The sequence below is a fragment of the Carettochelys insculpta genome, chromosome 8, assembly GCF_033958435.1.
Source record: "Carettochelys insculpta isolate YL-2023 chromosome 8, ASM3395843v1, whole genome shotgun sequence".
NCBI classification, from domain to species: Eukaryota; Metazoa; Chordata; order Testudines; family Carettochelyidae; genus Carettochelys; species Carettochelys insculpta.
The window spans coordinates 58312010-58331561 of NC_134144.1; the positions used below are offsets into that span (position 1 = coordinate 58312010).

At 39.9% G+C, this 19552-nt stretch overlaps 1 protein-coding gene across 7 annotated transcripts in view; it reads right to left on the bottom strand.

Moving 5' to 3' along the window:
* CCNT2 (cyclin T2) overlaps positions 1 to 19552 on the bottom strand; it is a 44467-nt gene that overhangs the window by 6804 nt on the left and 18111 nt on the right. For 3 of the 7 annotated variants that reach the window (XM_075000695.1, XM_075000696.1, XM_075000697.1), the window contains 5 exons: positions 19190 to 19318; positions 17880 to 17940; positions 16833 to 16895; positions 5734 to 5779; positions 4252 to 4415 (listed from right to left, as the gene is read on the bottom strand). In XM_075000695.1, the coding sequence (XP_074856796.1) occupies positions 4252 to 4415; positions 5734 to 5779; positions 16833 to 16895; positions 17880 to 17940; positions 19190 to 19318 (463 nt within the window). Of the gene's footprint in view, positions 1 to 4251; positions 4416 to 5733; positions 14895 to 16832; positions 16896 to 17879; positions 17941 to 19189; positions 19319 to 19552 lie in introns of those variants that run through there. The other 4 variants (XM_075000699.1, XM_075000698.1, XM_075000700.1 and 1 more) reach the window with 4 other exon arrangements.

A 19552-nucleotide genomic window follows, 5' to 3' on the forward strand; every position in this document is an offset into this window, starting at 1 on the left:
GGACCTTGGGAGGCAATCACCTGACCCGACCAGCAGGTAGTTGGTGGAATGCACTCAAAGTTAGAGTTCTGCTGGACGCATCTTTTATACCCCTCTGGGTTACGTATTCTCTTTCTTATCTATGGTGCCAGATCATACTGGTCTGTCTTTGTGACGCCAGTTTGTTACAAGGGCATTTCTACTTAGTTTGCACTTGTAAGACAAGAGATAAGCAATTTAGGAGTACAGGACATTCTTTTTGTGTGGGCGGGGCACGTCCCCTTCTGGGGTGATTGTGTGTGTGCGCATCATATTGATCAATGCCAGCTGGGGTGATTTCTTGAGGGTCCCCCCCCCATGTTGACAGTCTGGCCTGTTAGCCTTCTAGCTGTACTTTCTGCTTCTCAGGGTCACGATAAGCTAGCATATCTGGGCCTCAATGAGGGCATCAAAGACTGTGCTGTCAGCAGCCATTTCCGTGCCCTGTGTGCTTCTCGGTGGGGGGCGCAGCAAGCAAGCTGGCTTGTAAGGGGGAGACTTTGTCTGGCTACATACGGGGAACGGAGGCGGGTGCAAGTTAACCCCCCACACTCTTGACAAGAGCCTTGAACAGACAGCAAGTGCAGGCAGTGGGCACATTGCCAAGGTCAGGGGAGTTTGGCTGCAGAGTTCAGCAGGCAAGGTGTTAAGAGATTTAAACAGAAAGCCACCAAGTTCAAGGAAAAAAAAAAAAAAAACAAAAAAAACCCCACAAAATAAAGAAAAGCCAAGACACCTAACACCCCCCCACCCCAACATAGGCAATATTAAGATATGCCGAGAGTAAAAATGCGGGTGGAAGATCAGCACCAGGGTGCCAGCTACCCATGTTATTGCACTAAATGCAACATACATTACCATCTGCCTCATGGACAGGTGGCCTACGTGTGCATGCAGTGCAAGAAACTCATGGTTCTGAGGCAGTATGCATTTTTGATCTGGACAAACAAAGTCTCCTGCACAGAAGTCATATTTTCAGGGATATAGTGGACTAAATTTTACCTCCTGTCCAACTGCCCCTGTGTGGTTAAAAAGCTCAAAGTCTCAGAACAGGAGCCCAACACGCTGGAGTAGAGGGAAATGATCCCATAATTGGGACCCCACCTTTCATATGATGGCATGCTATCCTCTCAGTAGTAGTAGGCATCCTTCAGTCTACATAGACTATGGACCGCACCTTTTATAGTTTCAGTTGAGGACTTCATTTACAGCGTCTACTGTGACTATAAAGACCCACACGAGAGTGACAGTCCTTCCTCTCACACTGAGGAAATCTTACTGAAATATAGGAAGCCAAATTACTAGGAAGAGACAGGCAACAGTAATGGAGAATCTATTAGAAATATAAGCAGTCCTGTAACACCCTAAAGACTAACAATTTTACTTATTAAGTAATGAGCTTTCATGGGTAAGATGCACTTCATTGGATTTGGAGCAGAAATAAGAACCCAGGGTTTATATTGTATGCATGCGGGAGGGGGAAAGGAAGTAGGAGAAGGAAGAAAGGGGTGGTGGTGGTCATCTGTCATTAATACGACATAGGAATTAAGTTAAATAGGATGGGTGCCAATCCTGTAAACATCCAGGGTGGGGAAGTTGCCCTTGTAATGTACAAGATAATCGAGATCTCTTGATAAGCCTAGGTTAAATGTGTCAAACTTGCAAATGGTGTAGAAAAAGTGTATGAGAAGTTTTAACCCTTTTCAACAATATACAAATCAAGGGTCATTCAAAGAAATTAATAGGTAGCAGGTTCAATACAAATAAAGTACTTTTTCACACATCATCATTAACTTGTTAAACTCGTACATGGAATGCTGTGTAACGACTTCAAACAAGCACTACATAAATTCATGCACGATATATCCATCAAAGCCCAGATGGTCAGGAATGCAATTCCATACTCAGGGTGTCCCATAATATCAAATTACTAGAAGACTGAAATAGAAGACCGGAGTGGCTCACTCAAAAACAGTCCTGTTATGTGCATGCTCCCTGAAAATCTTAAGGAAGAAGCATAAAAGGAAATCATTGCTACTGTTTCTCTTTAACTTCTTGATATTCAGAGCTGAAGGCCACACACATTATGAGAAGCAACCTGAGATGTTTGGGAACTGCTGCCTGAACAAATCAGAAGTACTCCAAGAGGTCTGTTCATAAATACAATTCCAAAAAGGCCTGCCCAAAAAGTAGCCGTTTCAAACACTGGGTACCTGAAGGTTACTGTGAAGGCAGTTATGTCTTTAAAAAGTGAGCTTCCACCATGACATTTTTATAAGGGCATTGTAAAAATCAGTTCATATTTGATCTTTAGGTTCAGCTTCAGGGAGGAGAGAATGAAGGTCTTTAACGAAACACAAAACATTTGCCCCTTTTGTAAATCAGCAGCATTGCTTTAGGTTCTCTATCAGTTCCCCCAATATGCTTCTACAAAATTTGCCATGTTAGAAAGTGGGAAAGGTCTTTTCAGTTAAGATATCCATGAAGCAACTAAGGTCTGTGTACCCTTTGCAGTTGCAAAGGGACTGCTACTCCCTACTAATCTATAACATTTTAGAATACCTGAAAATAGATATGAATCAAAAAGTGGCCTGAGATTTCAAAGTGGAGTTCTGAAGAGCCAGGTTCTCAAAGATCTTGCAATATCATCTGCAAATTAATCTCCATGAGTTTTCTGCTGCTAAATCCTGTGATTTGCTCAGCCTGTTACACTTTCAAGTTTTACATACTTCTTCCCAATGTTTACTCTGGTATGCTGCTGTTGCTCCAAGAATAGAACCAAGTTTGAGTGATGAACAAGACAAGTTTTGAGCACACAGATCTGTGATGCATAACCTAATCGATCTTTTCAATGTAATCACGGATATCCAATCAGGAAGAAAAAGCAAATGACCACATAAATTTAATAAGAAAACCGTAAAATTATGCTGATATTTAAGTTGTCATCTTAGACTACAGAGAAAATTCCACTGAGATTAATACAGGCAGATGACCTTGCAGTTTTGTGCTGCCTCGCTGATTCTGTGGATAGTACTGCATCTGTTCATATTCTCTGCACTTTAAGGACAATTTAAGTGAAAAACTTGTGATGCAAAAATGAAAGGCAACAGTGGGCCATGAGAATCCTTTGTGGGTCACATCCAAGACATCATTTATGTGATTCAGCTCTACAACAGGGATATTTGGTTTTTCATTATATCTTCTAGTAGCCTCTGACTAGTATACAGATTAGCAAATGCTACACCGTATTTATTATTAGTACACTACAATAGTAGTTACGGATATCAATCATAGACCACAGCCTAACTGTGTCAGACACAAAGAAACAGTTTATAAACCCTTTGGGGGCAAGGACTAAGTCTAAACCAAGTGACAATAATTGAAAACAAGTAAAAGTGACAAAACTGGTCACAATGAAGAACAGGGTCAGAACAGGGAATAATATTGGTAAGTGCCTTACGTTAGCAGAGAACAGTCATTTTGCTTTGCGAGGAGATCCATTAGTTAGCTGTTTCATGCTACTAATATTAAGCTTCCACAGGGTATGCCAGATTCACTCCTATTGTATAAAACTGGCTTTAACATGACTGATCCTATTTCAATATCAAGAAACAGTAGCACCTAATACCCTGGGTGAATGAAGCAGCAACTTGCAGTCTTATGGCAGTTCATTTGGAGGACTTCATTTTTTCAGTATTACTTAAAATCTAACTTCTGTAAATAAGTACATGCTGAACTTGTAACCCAATCACATTGGGGATGTTGTGGCTTTTAAACTGTCTTTCCACCCACTTGATCTGCAGAAGCCCCCAGGCCTAATTTAAACAGTCCCAAGTGCACGTTTGAGTTATGGTAGCTTCTCCATGCTGTCCTATAAGATACAGTATTGCATGTGCAGATCCTGTCCCTAGCATGATCAATATGACAAGTTTTTTCTAGGGAGTCCTCAGAGGAGGCAGCTCTTGTGGCCATCTCCAATTCCTCTGTCATGAGAACTCTCCCGCAGCTGCTAGGGGATTCACACTGTCCCTTTATATTGCTCCAGCCCTTTCCTAAGGGCCAGAGCAGTGGTGAGGCTCTCATCTGTAAAGTCAATCATATTTAAGTATGAGCTTCTCTTACTCAGGATTTACAGTATTTGGGGGTGAGTTAAATGTTAGCTGTAACAGTAGGAAAACTACAAGAACAAGGTTACAATAATTCAAAAGAAACAAAAATAGCAATGTGACTTACCATCCAGCAATTCCAGAGTAACTGAAGGATCAACATATTCCCACCAATGCTTTCCATCTGTCGATACAGGAATCTCCCAATTGGACCACTTGCACGCCAAATGAATACACACACATGCTATCACAGTGGGTTTGTACTGAAGACAGAAGGTAGTAAGGTGCAGGCTGTTGCAGAGAATTCAAACATGTAAAACAAAAAACCCAAAAGAAGTTAACTATTAAGATCAGCATAAGGCTTTGTATCAAAACAATTACTAAACATTACAACACAAAACAAACATTCTTCTGACTAAATTCTGAAGTTATCATACAACCTTCAGCAGAGAAAAAGCATTTCATTTATTTGGTAGATTTAATTTGCTCTTGCAAAGAAAAACAAGAGTAATAAAAATATAGTATCCCTCAATTAATTCTATTTTATTTTACTTAATTTTAAAGACAAGGACAAAAATTCAGCATAACAGTTAATAAAATTTCAACCACAGTAAAACCATTAACAGTTCATTAGTCAGACTGCCTATCAAACCAGTAACTGAGGAATTCTCTAGAGCTTGGGAGAATCACTTGAGACACGGATATCCTTCATTAAGTCTAGGTCTGGGATACAAATCTGCTCTCATAACTTCAGTTTCCCAGTTGGCATTAGCACAAGTAAACTGTTCAGCTTCAGTGATTCTAACAGCTATTGTAAATGAAACTCTTTCAAACAAGAAATCGTCCCATAACCAAAGGAACCACCAATAATGGTCAAGATCCTCCCAAACACTGTATGTATGAATTTGGATTTTAAACAAAATCATGAATTCTGATTTCATTAAACTCAAAACTAATTTTGCAAAGAAAACTACTTGACGACTACTAGACTACTCCCAAGCTTTATCCTTCTGCACAGGAATAGCTGGATATATTTGCAAGTCTACATTTGGACAATCAATTTTAATTTAACATAAATACTAAGTTTAAAAAAAAAGTTAAGAATTAACATGGCTTCTGGAAGGACAAACATCGCTTATACTAATTTTAGTCCATCTGGAAAGAAGATTAGGTAATTTTATGAGTTGTATGCTCACTGCAGTTTCATAAAGTTAGGATTGGATCAATGTATTTAAAATAAGACAAAAACTTGTCAAACTACAAGTGTAAACTATAAGTAGCTTTGTACTTACCAGGATGCTCGACTTTCTAGGTTAAGTTTATCTCTCTGTAATCTTTAGCTGCTATTCAGGCTACCAGTTTTAGAATTATGCACTCACAATGGAGAAAATGTTATCAGAAAGCACCACTACACTTCTCATTTGTGCATTTAACCCCTTTGTGCCATAAAGCCCTTGTACAATACACCGCACTGCAAACAGAAAGGTACCACCACTTGAGATGGCCCAGTTTCCTGTTGCAACAAGGGTAAGACACATGGAGGGGGCCCTGCAGTAAAGGAAGCTATAGTGTGCTACAACAGTGCAACAAAGAGGTTCAGGATAACAACCTGTTGGTAGCCATGAAATAGGATGTCTGTGCCAAATCCTTGCTTGCTGTAAGAAAAAGAAAATAAAAGAAGTTACCAAGTTACATGTAATTGTTGGCTTCATTCCAAAATTAAAATGCTTTAACCTCAAAATTAATGATATGTGGAACTCTAGTAAGATATTAATCGGCTTTAAAAGTAAATCAGGTACTTTGCTCTTGATACTGAGGACAGATTTACTCATCCCTGAGCTATGCTTGGAGACTGGCAAGTCACTCAGCTAATCAGACGCTATGATAGAGTATGTTGATCCTTCTGCCTCTTGACCTGTCTCCATATGAGCCACAAAATGACAGAAGTCTCCCTTTTATCTCCTTAGCCCTCCCAGATATAAGATGGTACATGTAGAAGGGGGTTCTCTTATCTTCCACCCCAATTCTAGTACGTGCCTGTTCCCTTCTTTACTTCTAAATGATTCCTTACTACAACCCTCCCCAGAACTGGGTTTCTCTCAGCTTGACATTCAAATGGAGAACCAGTTTGCACTATAGCTCAGGCCAGAGATTAGTGCTCCTGTCCCGCTGAAGGGATACTCAATGACCATACACCAGCAAGTCATAATAATCCCCAAAAGCCCAAAAACAGAGCTAGCTCCCAAACTAAGGTTAAATTTGCTTCCATGCACTTCTATGCCCACTTTAACCAAAAGATAATGCTCGTAAGTATGGAACGATACATTTGATATTATTGGAAGCTTCGATGAAAACTTTAAATTTATAACTCATTAAACAAGGTAATTGAGTTCAAGTCTTCAACATCCCGAAAAACTGATTAGGACATCCGTGGAGCGAAACAGCCACCAAGTTTCTGGCCCTTATCTCTAACAAACCCCCAAGGTCCTCACTCAAATAAGAGCACTTACTCTTAAAATGTGTAAGATGGAATGTCTGGACACAATGATCTTAAATGAAGATTGAATGAAGCCTTCACTGAATTTTCTTACTTTGATACTACCACTTGAAATCAGTGCTACCTGGAGATATGTACTGTTGGATCTTATGTGAAAGGGATCATTGCCACAAACCTCTATTCTTTTATTTTAAGAAGGAGCTTGTCTGAAAAAGAAAAATTGTAGCAGTAGCTTTCAAATTTAGCCATCTGGGAAGATTTTCAAAACATTTTACCACAATCCAATTGAATTCTGTTTCCCATTACTGCTCATAAAGACATAATATGTAAACCAGGCTTATACCTTTTGCTAGGTCTGGGCAATGCTATAATCCATGGTTGATGATAGTGATCTTCCAGAAATGATAAAAGAATAGGACATGTTTCCCACATTTATTCTACTAACCCACAATAGAAAATAAACTAACATTAAATGGAATTATATTACACAGAGTTTTTTCAAACTTGCTCAGAATTAAACTCTTGGTAGTTTCCCCAAAAAGGCATACGATAGTAGTCAAATATGGAAAATTTAACTGTTACTTAAAATTGTTTAAAATAATTTTACCTTGAACAGCAAGAAACTCAGGCCAGGCCTACACTAGGAGATTAAGTCGAATTTAAGGATCTTAGGTTGATTTTATAAATCAGCAGTCTACACCACAGCGCTCAACAGGTCCATTTTAAGGGGCTCTAAGGTTGGCTTTTGTAATGCCGAATTCACTGGGAGTAACTCCTAAAAGTCAATTTTACAAGGTCGACCTAAACAAGTGCAGACAGCAGTGTTATTACATCAATTTTATTAGCCTCCGAAATGCCCCTCGGTGTATCCTTTCTGGTCACTGCTTCACCTTTGCTGCTCTCCTGGTGAGCAGGAAGTAGGTAAAAGGAACCAGTAGTCATCAGCCTGGAAATTCTGAATCCATTTCATTTTCTCTCTGGCAAGTGTGGCAAGCAGATGTCAGGAGCACACCTCTGCAATATAACTAGTCGTCATGAGTTCCTAGGGTCACAGAAGAGCCTCAACATGGAGCCATCAGAAGACACTGAACCTCACTGCAGCCTGAGATGAAGAAGCTATCTTTGTTCAGCTTAAATCCAGCAAAAGAAAAGCCAATATTTATGTGAAGACAACGCAAGGCATGCTTCAGACAAGGTATACCAGGGACACTCAGCAGTGCTGTGTTAAAATCAAAGAGCTGAGGAAAAAATACCAGAAATGCAAAGAAGCTCATGGTCAGTCTGAGGCATCTCCCAAAAAATGCCAATATTATGATGAGCTCCATGTTATTCCGATGCAACCTTTTCCCCCAGAAGATGCATGGCGTCTCTGCATCAGCGGGATGATGAAGTGGGCTCTGATTTGTTGGATGAGGAAGAGGTGGACAACAGCGGAGTCCAGTCAAGTGCAGAAGCAGATCCTGAAAGCCAGGAGATGCTTCTCACACTGGAGCCCGTCTCCTTATCTCAGGAGGAGGCTACAGAACCAAAGCAGGATGCTGAAGAGGGCACTTCTGGTGAGTATGCTTTTTTCCTGCTGATCGTACCATGCAATCATGGGGGTAGTGTCTATGCCTGTTTCCCTTACAACAGCTTGCTAATATTTCTAGTGATGCAGCATTGATCCTGTCTGGACATGTCACTGAAGGTCTCAGACAGGCACTTTTGGATTCTCCTCATAAGATTTTTGGGGAGACTTGACTTGTTCTTGCTTCCATGGTAAGACACCTTAACATGCCACGCCACCAGTACATAATCTGGAATAAGGGTCCCACAGAACATTCTTGCAAATTTTCCAGCATTGTACCCAGACATAACAAGCAATCTTTCCTTATCCTTTTCTTATTCTGAGGCGGCTGATGTCTCCTTTGGCAACCTAGAATGCATGGGAAGTTTCATGAATCACTAATGAATTTTTGCCTGTGGCCCACCCCATGCAGAGCAAAACTCATGCAGCCTTACTGGCTTTTAAATCATGGCATGGCTTTAAAATCCTGAGGCTCCTTTAAGAAGCCCATGCTGCAACCACCTCCTTCCCCCCTGGGCTGGCGGGTGATCAGACTTTGCCCTGTTTTACGTGCACGCCTGCAGTGACCTTCAATGATTTTCTTTAAATCCTGGTGCATCCTTCTTTAAAATCCCCACCACTCAGTGGCATACCCCATCCACATTATTTCTTCTCCATGAAGCAAAGATAGCTTACCATTGTGTTCAAGGTAAACGTCAGCTGCAGAAGAGCTTAACTTGTTCTGCTTGGAATCATGCATTCTTCAGCTTGAAGGGTCCACAGAGTGACCTTGCACTTGCAATAAGTTCGTCCATAGGAGACAGACAACCATTCAGTCCGTCAGTATGCTCACTATTCTCCATAAAGATAAACATGTTGCTATTGGCAGTGCCCTTAATACTTCAACTTAAATGCAGAAAATAACTTCAAAACCAGTAGAGGCCCTGGGCCCCCTGAAAAGAGGCTGTCCCAAATGCAGAGGAGGAGGAAGTCACATCAAGAAATAACAGCAGATTATTCTGAAGTGGTAGGAAAGGAAAAAAGAGGAGCTGAGAAAGCAGATGTGAGCCACAGTGGACAATCAAGCTAAAATACATGCTTCAGTCCTGTAAATAACGACCAGACAGAGATCATAGAAGCAATGTTTTAAACATCAAACTCCATGAACTTTACACCCCATCCAATACATGCCTCCCATTTATATTCCTCTCCCTTGGTTGGGATCCTGTATAGTCTGGCCACTCCAAACCCACCTCAATTTCAGACCTCCCGCCATATAATCACTCCCCTCCCCTGTTCGAGGCACTGAATCCACCATTGAATCTATGTGCCCCCACCTTTCATACCTCATCCCTCTGCACATTCTGCCCCTCCTCTCGTCAGGGACCCAGAATGGGGGCGGAGGTCATGGAGATCCCTGCACTCTACCCCCAGGGAATCACCCACCAGCAGAAGGCTAAACATATGAGCTTATTATCCTTTTGTTTTCCCTATACCCACCACTCTGCCATTACAGCCCCCTGAATAAAAACAATGCAGGTTGGAAAAAAAAAGTTTCATTTATAAGTTAGCATGCTGTGGGGTCCATCCCTTGGGAGTGGGCGTGGTGGTTGAGGGCTTTTACGCGGTTGGAGGGGACTTCATAAAGGGCAACGAAACAGCATGGGTGGGGAGGAATGCTATCTATCACCCTTCACACATTCATAAATTTGGTTTTCAAGGCTTCCCTGATTTTCGTTGCCTCCTTCTGTGCTTTCCTGTTTCTCCTTGTTTGGTTGCTGATAATTTCTGGCCAGGAGATGTGCCTCTGTCCCTCACAGTGGTATGAAATTCTCCTGATTTGCCTCATACATGTTCGGAAGAATACAGCAGGCCCCAATGACAAGAGTAATGTTTTCTTCTCTGAGGTCACTGAAGTGAGTCAGAAGGCAGCTGAACCCGTTTTTTAAATGGCCAAAGGCACATCCAACCACCATTCTGCACCTGCTCAGCTGCAGTTGAAGAGCTCCTTACTGGAGTCCAAGGTGCCTGCATATGGCTTCAGAAGCCAAGGGAACAAGGGATAAACAAGGTCGACAAGCAGCATTATGGGCATTTCCATGCCCCCAATGTTCATTTTACAGTCTGTGAAGTAAGTTCCACTCTGGAGCCTTCTAAACGGAACAGAATTCCTAAAGATTCGCACATCATGCATCCTTCTGGACTTCCCCACACTGATCTCACTGAAATGACCTTTGTGATCCACCAGTGCCTGCAACACCACAAAGAAGTATCCCTTGCAGTTAATGTACTCTGCGGCCTGGTGGTCTGATGCCAGGATAGGGTACGCAGTTAGTGGATGGATTTGCTACCATGGAGTTCCTTATGCCCTGCACATTCCCCAGAATCCTCTTTCGCAAGAGAAGCACAGCAATTGCCTTGGCTATCTGTATGACAACAGCCCCCATTGTAGATCTGCCCAATCCAAATTAATTTCCCACTGACCAGTAGCTCTCTAGCATTTCAAACTTCCACAAAGCAATTGCCACATGCATCTCAACAGTCAAAGCAGGTCTCATTCTGGTATCGCTGTGCTTCAGGGCCTGAGACATCACTTCAAAGTTCCATGAAAGAGGCCTTACGCATGCTGCAATTTTGCAGCCACTGCTGATCATCCCGTGACTGCAAAATGATGTGATCCCATCAGTCTGAGCTAGTTTCATGGGTAAAACAACCTGCGCTCCATGCTGTGTAGTGAGCCCAGTACTGCCAACTCCTCCATGGTGTTATTCTCCAGATCTTCACATCTGTTAGTGCTCCCTGCATGAATCCACTATACTCCATGGGTATTATGTTCAGAATATAATGCATCTCAGCGTGAGACATCACCACAAAACACTGCACCACACATTAAAGCATCTCAGAATCCATGTTATTCTTTGTAACGGTGGGTGGCCGTCAGTGTAAAAGCACCACGAAAACTTCCTTGTCCATTTATTGCAGCGGGAAGTGAGGGAAATGAATTTAGGGATGATGACATCAGAAGCCCAGAGCCACTTGTGGTGACTCCCCCCTCCCAAGACACCAGCACAGAATCCCAAAATGCAACAGGTCTGCAGAACTGTGGAATAAGCACCTACAATTCACTGCTGCCACAGTCAAACTTAGGCAATCTGCTGGGGACACACTACGTTGACTTTGTGAGCAGCTTTGGACAGTCAACTTTATAAAATCTAGTGTTAAAAAGTTGACTTTAATAAATTCGACTTTATTCCCAAGTGCAGACATACCCTAAGGGGGAAAAATTACAGTATGAAAATTGTTTGTTTCAGTGGGATGCTTCCACTGACAGCACTATACAATTTCCTTGTAACTAAGATTACAAATTTGTTTTCTTTATGCACTTTCATGCAATCAAATCAAGTTTGTTCAAGGTATTCATATGAACTTTTAAAATATTGTCCTTGTTTGAACAGTTAGTGAAATCTTACTAAAACAAAGAAACCTAGTTAAAGACCAGAAGCCCATCTTTAATCCTCCAATGAGGATCAGGGCCATTTCAGTAATGTGTCAAAAAAGTAGAAGGCAGTTCAGCAACGCAATGGTCTTGTCTAAGACATACCAGTAACAGCAAATGAAGAGCATGATAGTTGTCCTCTCATCTGTTTGATGATAAATGAATGACTTCCAGTTAAGAGTATGTTTCCTATCATTCTTTGTCAGACAGGTACATGGCTATCTCACTTAATCCTCTGTTGCAAAACAAACCACAAAAGAATAGCTTGAATACTTGAAGTACTCAAACCCTTATGGGAGGACACTGTGCAATTTATCTACATTCCAAGAATATGAGGTCTTCCATAAATCCCTGGCAGGATTAGATTATTGAATCCTTTGTTATTGGGCTCAGCAACCACGTCTAGCTAATGTGCTTCCCAATTTTCAAATCTATGAGCCTTCTTCTGAAGACAAACCAATTGAAGATTAAGTGCTTCTGGGGAGATGATACAAGTATTATGTTTGGGGCCTAATTAGCATGCTGATCCACTTAGGAACAGCTGCTACCAACCTCCTTACTAGTAGGACTCACATTTAAAGTCAAACATTTAAGGAATTTCTGGCTCTAGATAGGAGCACAACCTCCCAGCACATTCAGGGTATAGCTAAACGTAGACTCATTGCAAAAAGATTACTTGTAGAGCAGAAGCTGGTTAGTACCTCTAGGACAGAAAGCAAGCACTGGAAATTGATGGAGTCAGATGGGATTGTCTACACCCAAGAATAAAGATGCTAGAATCTGTTCATCAAAAGGGAAACAACCAAACAGACCCTTGGAAGAAGACTATGTTGGTGAACACCTGCTACATATAGTGGAAAGTCTGGGAGAAGACCAGCTACAAGGGTTAAAGTGTATGAATTGTCTTGTCAGATTGCCAAAGACTATTAGACCTTTAAAAACAGGCTGCAGAAAGCTGAGGTAAAGGTTCAGAATTGGAGGGTTTCTTTTGCTACTGATGGCATACAAATTTACTTAAAATCTTCCAATACCACCCTCATATGCCACCTGAATTGAGCTAGCTGTGACATCCTCTGGAAGAGACATATATTTGGGTCTACCTCCACTTGACAAGGACATTTTCTTGGTCAGAGTCAGTCACAGTTGACAAGATTATACTACTGGTTTGGAAGGCTTCAAGACTGACTGTGAAGTTTCCACATTAGCATAATATAAAATGGCTATACCAAGATACCTGGCAATGAAGGTAAACCAGAGGCAGATCGCCTAGAAGGTATCAAAGTCAACTGAAAAGTCCCTTGTTCCCAATATTCATTATGCCCTTATATCCTGGCCTGCTCAAATGCATCAAGAAAGGTCCCCATCAATCACTGCCCTTGAAGTTAATCAGAACTTAAGCTCTGAACACCAGATTGGATAGGCACAAAGAACTAAAGGGCCTCGGTGTAGTCTCAGCAATGGGAAAAATGGGAAAATTTTCTCACCTCAGAACTCTCAGCTAACACAGGACCGAGTAACTTAATTTTTGGCAGTAGGAACATGAATTTCGTTTTCAAAACTAGACAGTCCTTGGAATGGGAATTTCTTTCTGCCAGGTCATTACAGATACACGCATAAAGCATGATGTGGATCAGCTGGATGATCCTTATCTTGTGGCTCCCAGAATGTTCATGTCTTCTTCACCCCAGACTTAGATATCCCCAGGCTGGATCTTCAGAGAGTCACAGATTTAGAGAGTTTAAAGCCAGAAAAGCACCACTAGGTCATTCTGTCTGGGCTTCTGTGCATTAAATTTCATTGGTTATCCCTGTACCAAGCCCAATTATTTGCTCTTTTCACTAACATACATCTTTCAAAAACACATCCAGTCTTGATCTGACAGACTTCAAGAGATGGTGAATCTCCCACTTCTCCTGGCAATTTGTGCCAGTGGTTAATCACCCTCACGACAAACTCAGCATCTAATTCTACTTTTAATTTGTTTGACTTCAGCGTCTAGCCACTGGTGGTTCCAATGCCTTTCTCCGCTAAATTAAACTCTTAAGGTTAGGTATTTTTTCCTCAAAAGAAGGAAACCCAGGCCCTCCAGCAAAGAGTTGAAGCTCCATTTCTTAAATGGAGATCGTGTAAATGTAACGTAGACACGGCGAAGACTGGGTAATGTTTCCTTGGATTATTGGGTGAAAGGTACAAGTATGATGCTGAAATAGGAAATATGTTACAATACGAGCATTTCTTAAACCTTTTTTGGGGGGGGATGGAGGGGAAAAATGAGAGGGGATGGGGTCCCCCCCCACAGGCTAAATCTGATAATGCTTTAGAGAGGAATGTTATTAGAAATTAAGTTGTAGGCAACATATAAGTTCGAGATACCACAAAATTTTGACTGGCTGCTCTTGGGGCTACAGTGGAGGCAAATATACAGATATGCTTCTGCTAACTTTGTGCATTTTCCTCTGCGAGTGAAGTTTTTGTCAATGACTCTTTCCCTTCACCCAATAGAGATTGCTTTCTAGAAAGTAATTGGTCTTATGTGATGTACAGCACATCCACAAAAACAGGGATTTGTTTGTACTACCAATATCCTGAAGGTTTTTTTCTGATGATGGTGTTTTTTAACTAAGAAAAAGTGCTGCTTCTGAGGCAGATGAAGTTATTATTGTCTCTTTTCCAACCTACCCCTTTTGCACCTAGCATTTGATACTGACAATGGCTTATGTTTAATGCTAGACACTCCAATTTTCAATGTCTAATCTTAGCATTTATATAGCACAGACTGTGGTGCCAAGGAATAAAACCAAATTATGTTAATTTGGCATCATGCAATACACCTAGCTCTTAGCATTTTTCATCACTAAATCAAGCTACTATCCCACTGTGTCAAGATCACCCTGACTTTGGTTAGTATTATTCATGTTCATCTACTCCAGTCCAGTGGGGTGTTTTGGGAACAATTGGAGTCTTCGCACTTAAAGTTTAGTAAGACTTCAGTGCAGTTTAACAAAATACCCTTAATGTTAAGTACACATTAGCATTAAGCAACACGTTCATAAATACTGACACCATAAATACATAAGCTTTGTTGCTACACTGACAACACATCTGACAAAAAATAAAGAAATGTAAAGTTTAGCCACCTTACAGAATATATATTCTGCTCATAAGCAACCCCCTCACAATGACACGGCTAGAGTCCTGCAAGTCTGCGGATGCCTGCTTTATATCTGCATGTGTGGATACCAATTTTGCATCCATGCACTACATGGCACAGACTATACATTGCAACCTGAACGCTGATCCCCTGATAACCCATTCTTCCATACCCACAGTTACCCGATTCTATAGCCAGTCTCAAAACATTAGGAATGTCAGAAGTCTGTAATAGCTCACTGTATCAGAAGAGAACAGCTACAGAAAGGAGAGTTTGCAGAAAGATGGTTAAAGAGTGAGGAGAAGCTGGTAGGGCAGAAGTGAAGCTGAAAATTAAGATTTTATTTAACAGCTGCTCACAAAAAAGCCTCCACCATTGCAGGATAAAGTGACAGAAAAATGTAGCTCCTGATGTAGAACATTGGGGCTGGATATACACAACCAGACTTGCATACATGCCATGTCCAAGCAACAACTAATAATTGAAAATTAAAATTAAAAAATCCACACAAAGAACTTATCTATTGTACCAGATCCACTCAATCAACCTCCAGCAAGTTTTCTATAGACTGATATAAATCTTTAAGGAGTCTGTCAATGAGACACAGGACTGCCAAGTCGAGGTTTGGCCACACACCAATTTAATTTTTTTAAGTTTTAAAGCATCAACCATTGCCCCCACTTATTAAATAAAAACATCTCTGTGCCCTTTTAAACACAACCCATACCTATGCAGGTGGGCTCAGCCACCTGAACAAGGAGAATATAAGTATATGTATGGAAAGCTTATCCAAGTTAATTTCTTCCTAGACTATGTATAGTAAAACCACTCACCATCTATTATCTGGGTCATCTACTTCTACAAGTAGACTGGATTACAGAAAAATCTCCTGCAAACTGCAAATTGAACAGGCAGTTTAGAAGTCAAGAGCTCGTCTTCACTTTTGGCAAAAGTGAATTAAATATTTAAGCTGAAACCAAATATAGTCAGCTTTTCAGAAATGTTGAGGAACTACCAAAAAAACCAAGAAACCAATATTTCAATCATATGACTATTTTAGATGCTGTTATGGTTAATTTATTTTTTATATTTTTACGGCTTAAAAAGCCAGCTAGAAGGTTCTTGGATCAAATTTTAGAAAACAAATATTAACATAAGACCTTGTAGGCCAATTTCAGCGCATAATAGATTGAAGAAGTCTTAGTGTATATAGTCTTAAAAGTAATAGCCCATTACCTACAGCCATGCTACTGGCAAAGTTAAATAAGGATGCAATCACTTGTTGAATTCAGATTTCATTTCTTGCCAATAATACTCCAATTCAAATAAAACAGCTCTCAGATTATTGAGACATTGTTCTTATTTACAGCATGAGTCATGTACCTCTCAAACCACATGCATATTTGCATACCCTGCAAATCACTGCCTGATGTGTGACTTGACAAAGTAGAACTCAAAGACACAGGATGCTTTTGCATAGCATATAAGCTTTACTTGTGGAAAGTTGCATACTCAAAATAACTAGCCTTCTAGTTATTAATTCTGCAGCAGATACTATAAGAAAAGCAGTTATGAATGAAAAAAGAATGGCCACCCCCAATATCTTGTGACAGTTCTGGAAAAGGGCAGGAGTAAAGTAACGAGGAATCTCAAGAACTTGCTTCTTCCAAACATGTCAGGCCACAGGAGACCACCCATAACTACGCGTTGGTCTCCACTTGAGGGAATGGAAGGAAGGAGTGAGATAACAGGACCACGGAATGAGAAGTGAATAGCGACAGAAAAAAAGGAAAGGATCAACCAATTGACTCATCCTGGAAACCCTATATATGCTTCTGAATTATGCAGCCCAATACAATTTAAGGAAGAATGTTCATTATCAGGGCTTTTAGTAACTCAAAATACATAAATTTGAAGAGTACTCATTGGGTAATAGATAACTAGAAATAGCTGTGCCAATCATATTTACTCACACTGGGGAAGACACTTCATAAATCATTTTATTGAAGATCACTGACCTCTCACTAACTGCGTACATTTCACAACATCTGTGTGTGGATGTTCAATGGTAATCTCAAAACCTGAAAAATTAAGAATGTTTCAGAAACTACGACATTTGTATAAATACAGAAGAAATATCTAACATGTCAAACCCCACCCTCTGTTCCCTGCAGTGCTCCCTAAGGTCAGTAAGCCAGATGAGGGAAACTAGGATTTTACATTTATTTCACAACAATTCTTTTGTAAATGATATAAAACAAGTAACAAATATGCTTTCTGATTTTCATTAACAATAAAATGTAATTATTTTGCAAATGGTGACATCACCAAGAATAATTCTGATCACATCAACTGCATTACTTTCCCTCTGATTGAAAAAAAACAAGGAACACAGACACCTCCACAAAAAACAGAAAAGTGCACACAGAGTATGATATGAAGATTTACTGTTTCAAGAGACCTGCAGATTTCAGCGTGGCATGTAACCCTATGTGACTAAGTTCATATTTTTCTATGCAGCTCTTGTAATAAACCAAAAGTGACTCTACATAAATGTTATGTGAATCCAAAGACTGACTACATTTGAAAAGCTAAAAGTTATTCAAAGTCTCATTCACTTTCTCTGAACTTTTTTTGTAATTGACTTTATCCAAAGTACTACTATTATTCAATCTGAAGAACACTAGATCAGGTATAATTCTGTAGTTGCCTGACAGCTTTATTTTTCTTATTAAACTGAGCTCTATACAACTAAGCACTTAAAAAATACAGTTATGAACTGATCTGTGTTCAGATATTGGTTTTAGTGCCAAACTTATCTGAAAAGACACCACATTTTAACCTCCCATAGTATGGTAACAAGCTATGCAATAAATATATATTTGTCCAACTTATAGCATTCATGCTTACAATGCAAACATTCTTCTCAGTAAATAGCAATAGAAAAGGTCTGCTAATGGTCAATGTTATTAGGTTACTGGGGTTCCAACGTAATGATGCACGTATATTTGGTTACATGTAGAGCTTATTCCTGTGCAGACTAGATGCCATTTAAAATAACATACCTAAAGTTTGAAGCATTATTGTTTCAAGTATAACTAGTTCTTGGGCTTGTTGAAGGTATGCCTGAAATGTAAAAAAAGTTACTATAAGACTTACCAGAGAAATTTATTTTACTTTCCAAAGTCTCAAATATAAATGGGACAGGCAACACGTTAAGACCTCAAATTTACTTAAGTCTTACTTAATATATCCTGATGCACATCTGGGTAGTCAAGTTAAAAAAAATTAACTGTTTGAGAGACTCTCTGCAATTAGCCACTCAATGGGAGCACAAACTAAATCTGACAGAACTATTTTCATAATTGATCATGCAAATAAGTACTGCATTCTACAAGAAAAGATTGGTTGCTGACTGATCAGGAGATTTCCTTTTCCAATACAGTACAACCTCAGAATTACAAACTGACCAGTTCATCTCACATCTCATTTGGAACAGGAAGTATATAACCACACAGCAGCAGAGACCAGAAAAGCAAAAAAAAAAAGCAGATACAGGACAATACTATGTTAAATGTAAATTACTAAACATACAGGGAAGGCTTAAAAAGATTAACAAGGCAAAGAAACTTTCTCTGCTTGTTTAATTTACACTAGGGTCCCCACATTAGCAAACTAAAGGTTTGCGAATTCAATCATTCATGAGTGGCTGCTTTCCTGGGGCAGGGAGCACTGGCAGCCGCCACCTCGCCGGGGCTCCAGGTGGGGAGAGCTGGTGGCTGCCATATTCATGAATTTCAACATTCACAAGGACTCTGAACATGCAACCCTCGTGAATGTTGCCACCCTGCTGTACATTAAAATTCTTCTTCTACATAGTAACATTTCAAAGGCATACTAAGCCAATTTTTAGTTGTAACTTTTGAAATAACTATAGTGTTTTCTTCAGAGTTAAACATTAGTTTCACAAACAAGCTCTATTCACAAAGTGTTCCTAACTCTGAGGTTCTATTGTAGTTAAGTAGAGCAAAACATTAATCAGTTTCTAAAACAGTATTAAAATACAAATATATATAAGATTCTATGTCCTTATGCTATGTTCATCAAGATTAACATGCATTTCTATCAAAAAAGAGTTAAACGCTCTACACCACAGAAGAGTTATTATATGAACATATGTTCTATCAAAAAAAGAAAGAGGCCTTACTTTGCATGAAACATTAATTGTGGTAGGATGAGTAACAGATATGCTATTAAGTTACAGAAAACACAAATTATGAGATTTAAGCAGTTTGCAGAGGGCAAACTCATCTGAGGTGTCAATTGTATCTTCAGAAAAAATTACAATTAGATTTAAAACATCACTTCCACATACATCACTTTTTGTATCCAGCTGTGGCTCTTGAGGATGAAGGCAGGCATGTGCTACTTTGATAACATGTTCGAGTTTGCGTGGCTGTTCTTCCACTTTTGCAGCCAAAAATAATGCAGTAGGAGAGATTATCTGTAAGAGAGGATAATTTTTAGTTAAAAAAATAAGTTTTTCTTCTTTTGCAAGCAGGACCTAGAATTACATGGAGAGGGTGAATTAATAATTGCAAAAAGTATCAGAAAGTCTGTATCAGAAAGAAAATTTGCAAGAGTAAAAAGAAAACAAACCAAAACAAGAGTTACCCTAGCTGAATTACAGTATCGTAGAAGCCTTCTGCTCAAATTAATTCTGACAGATAGCTGACAT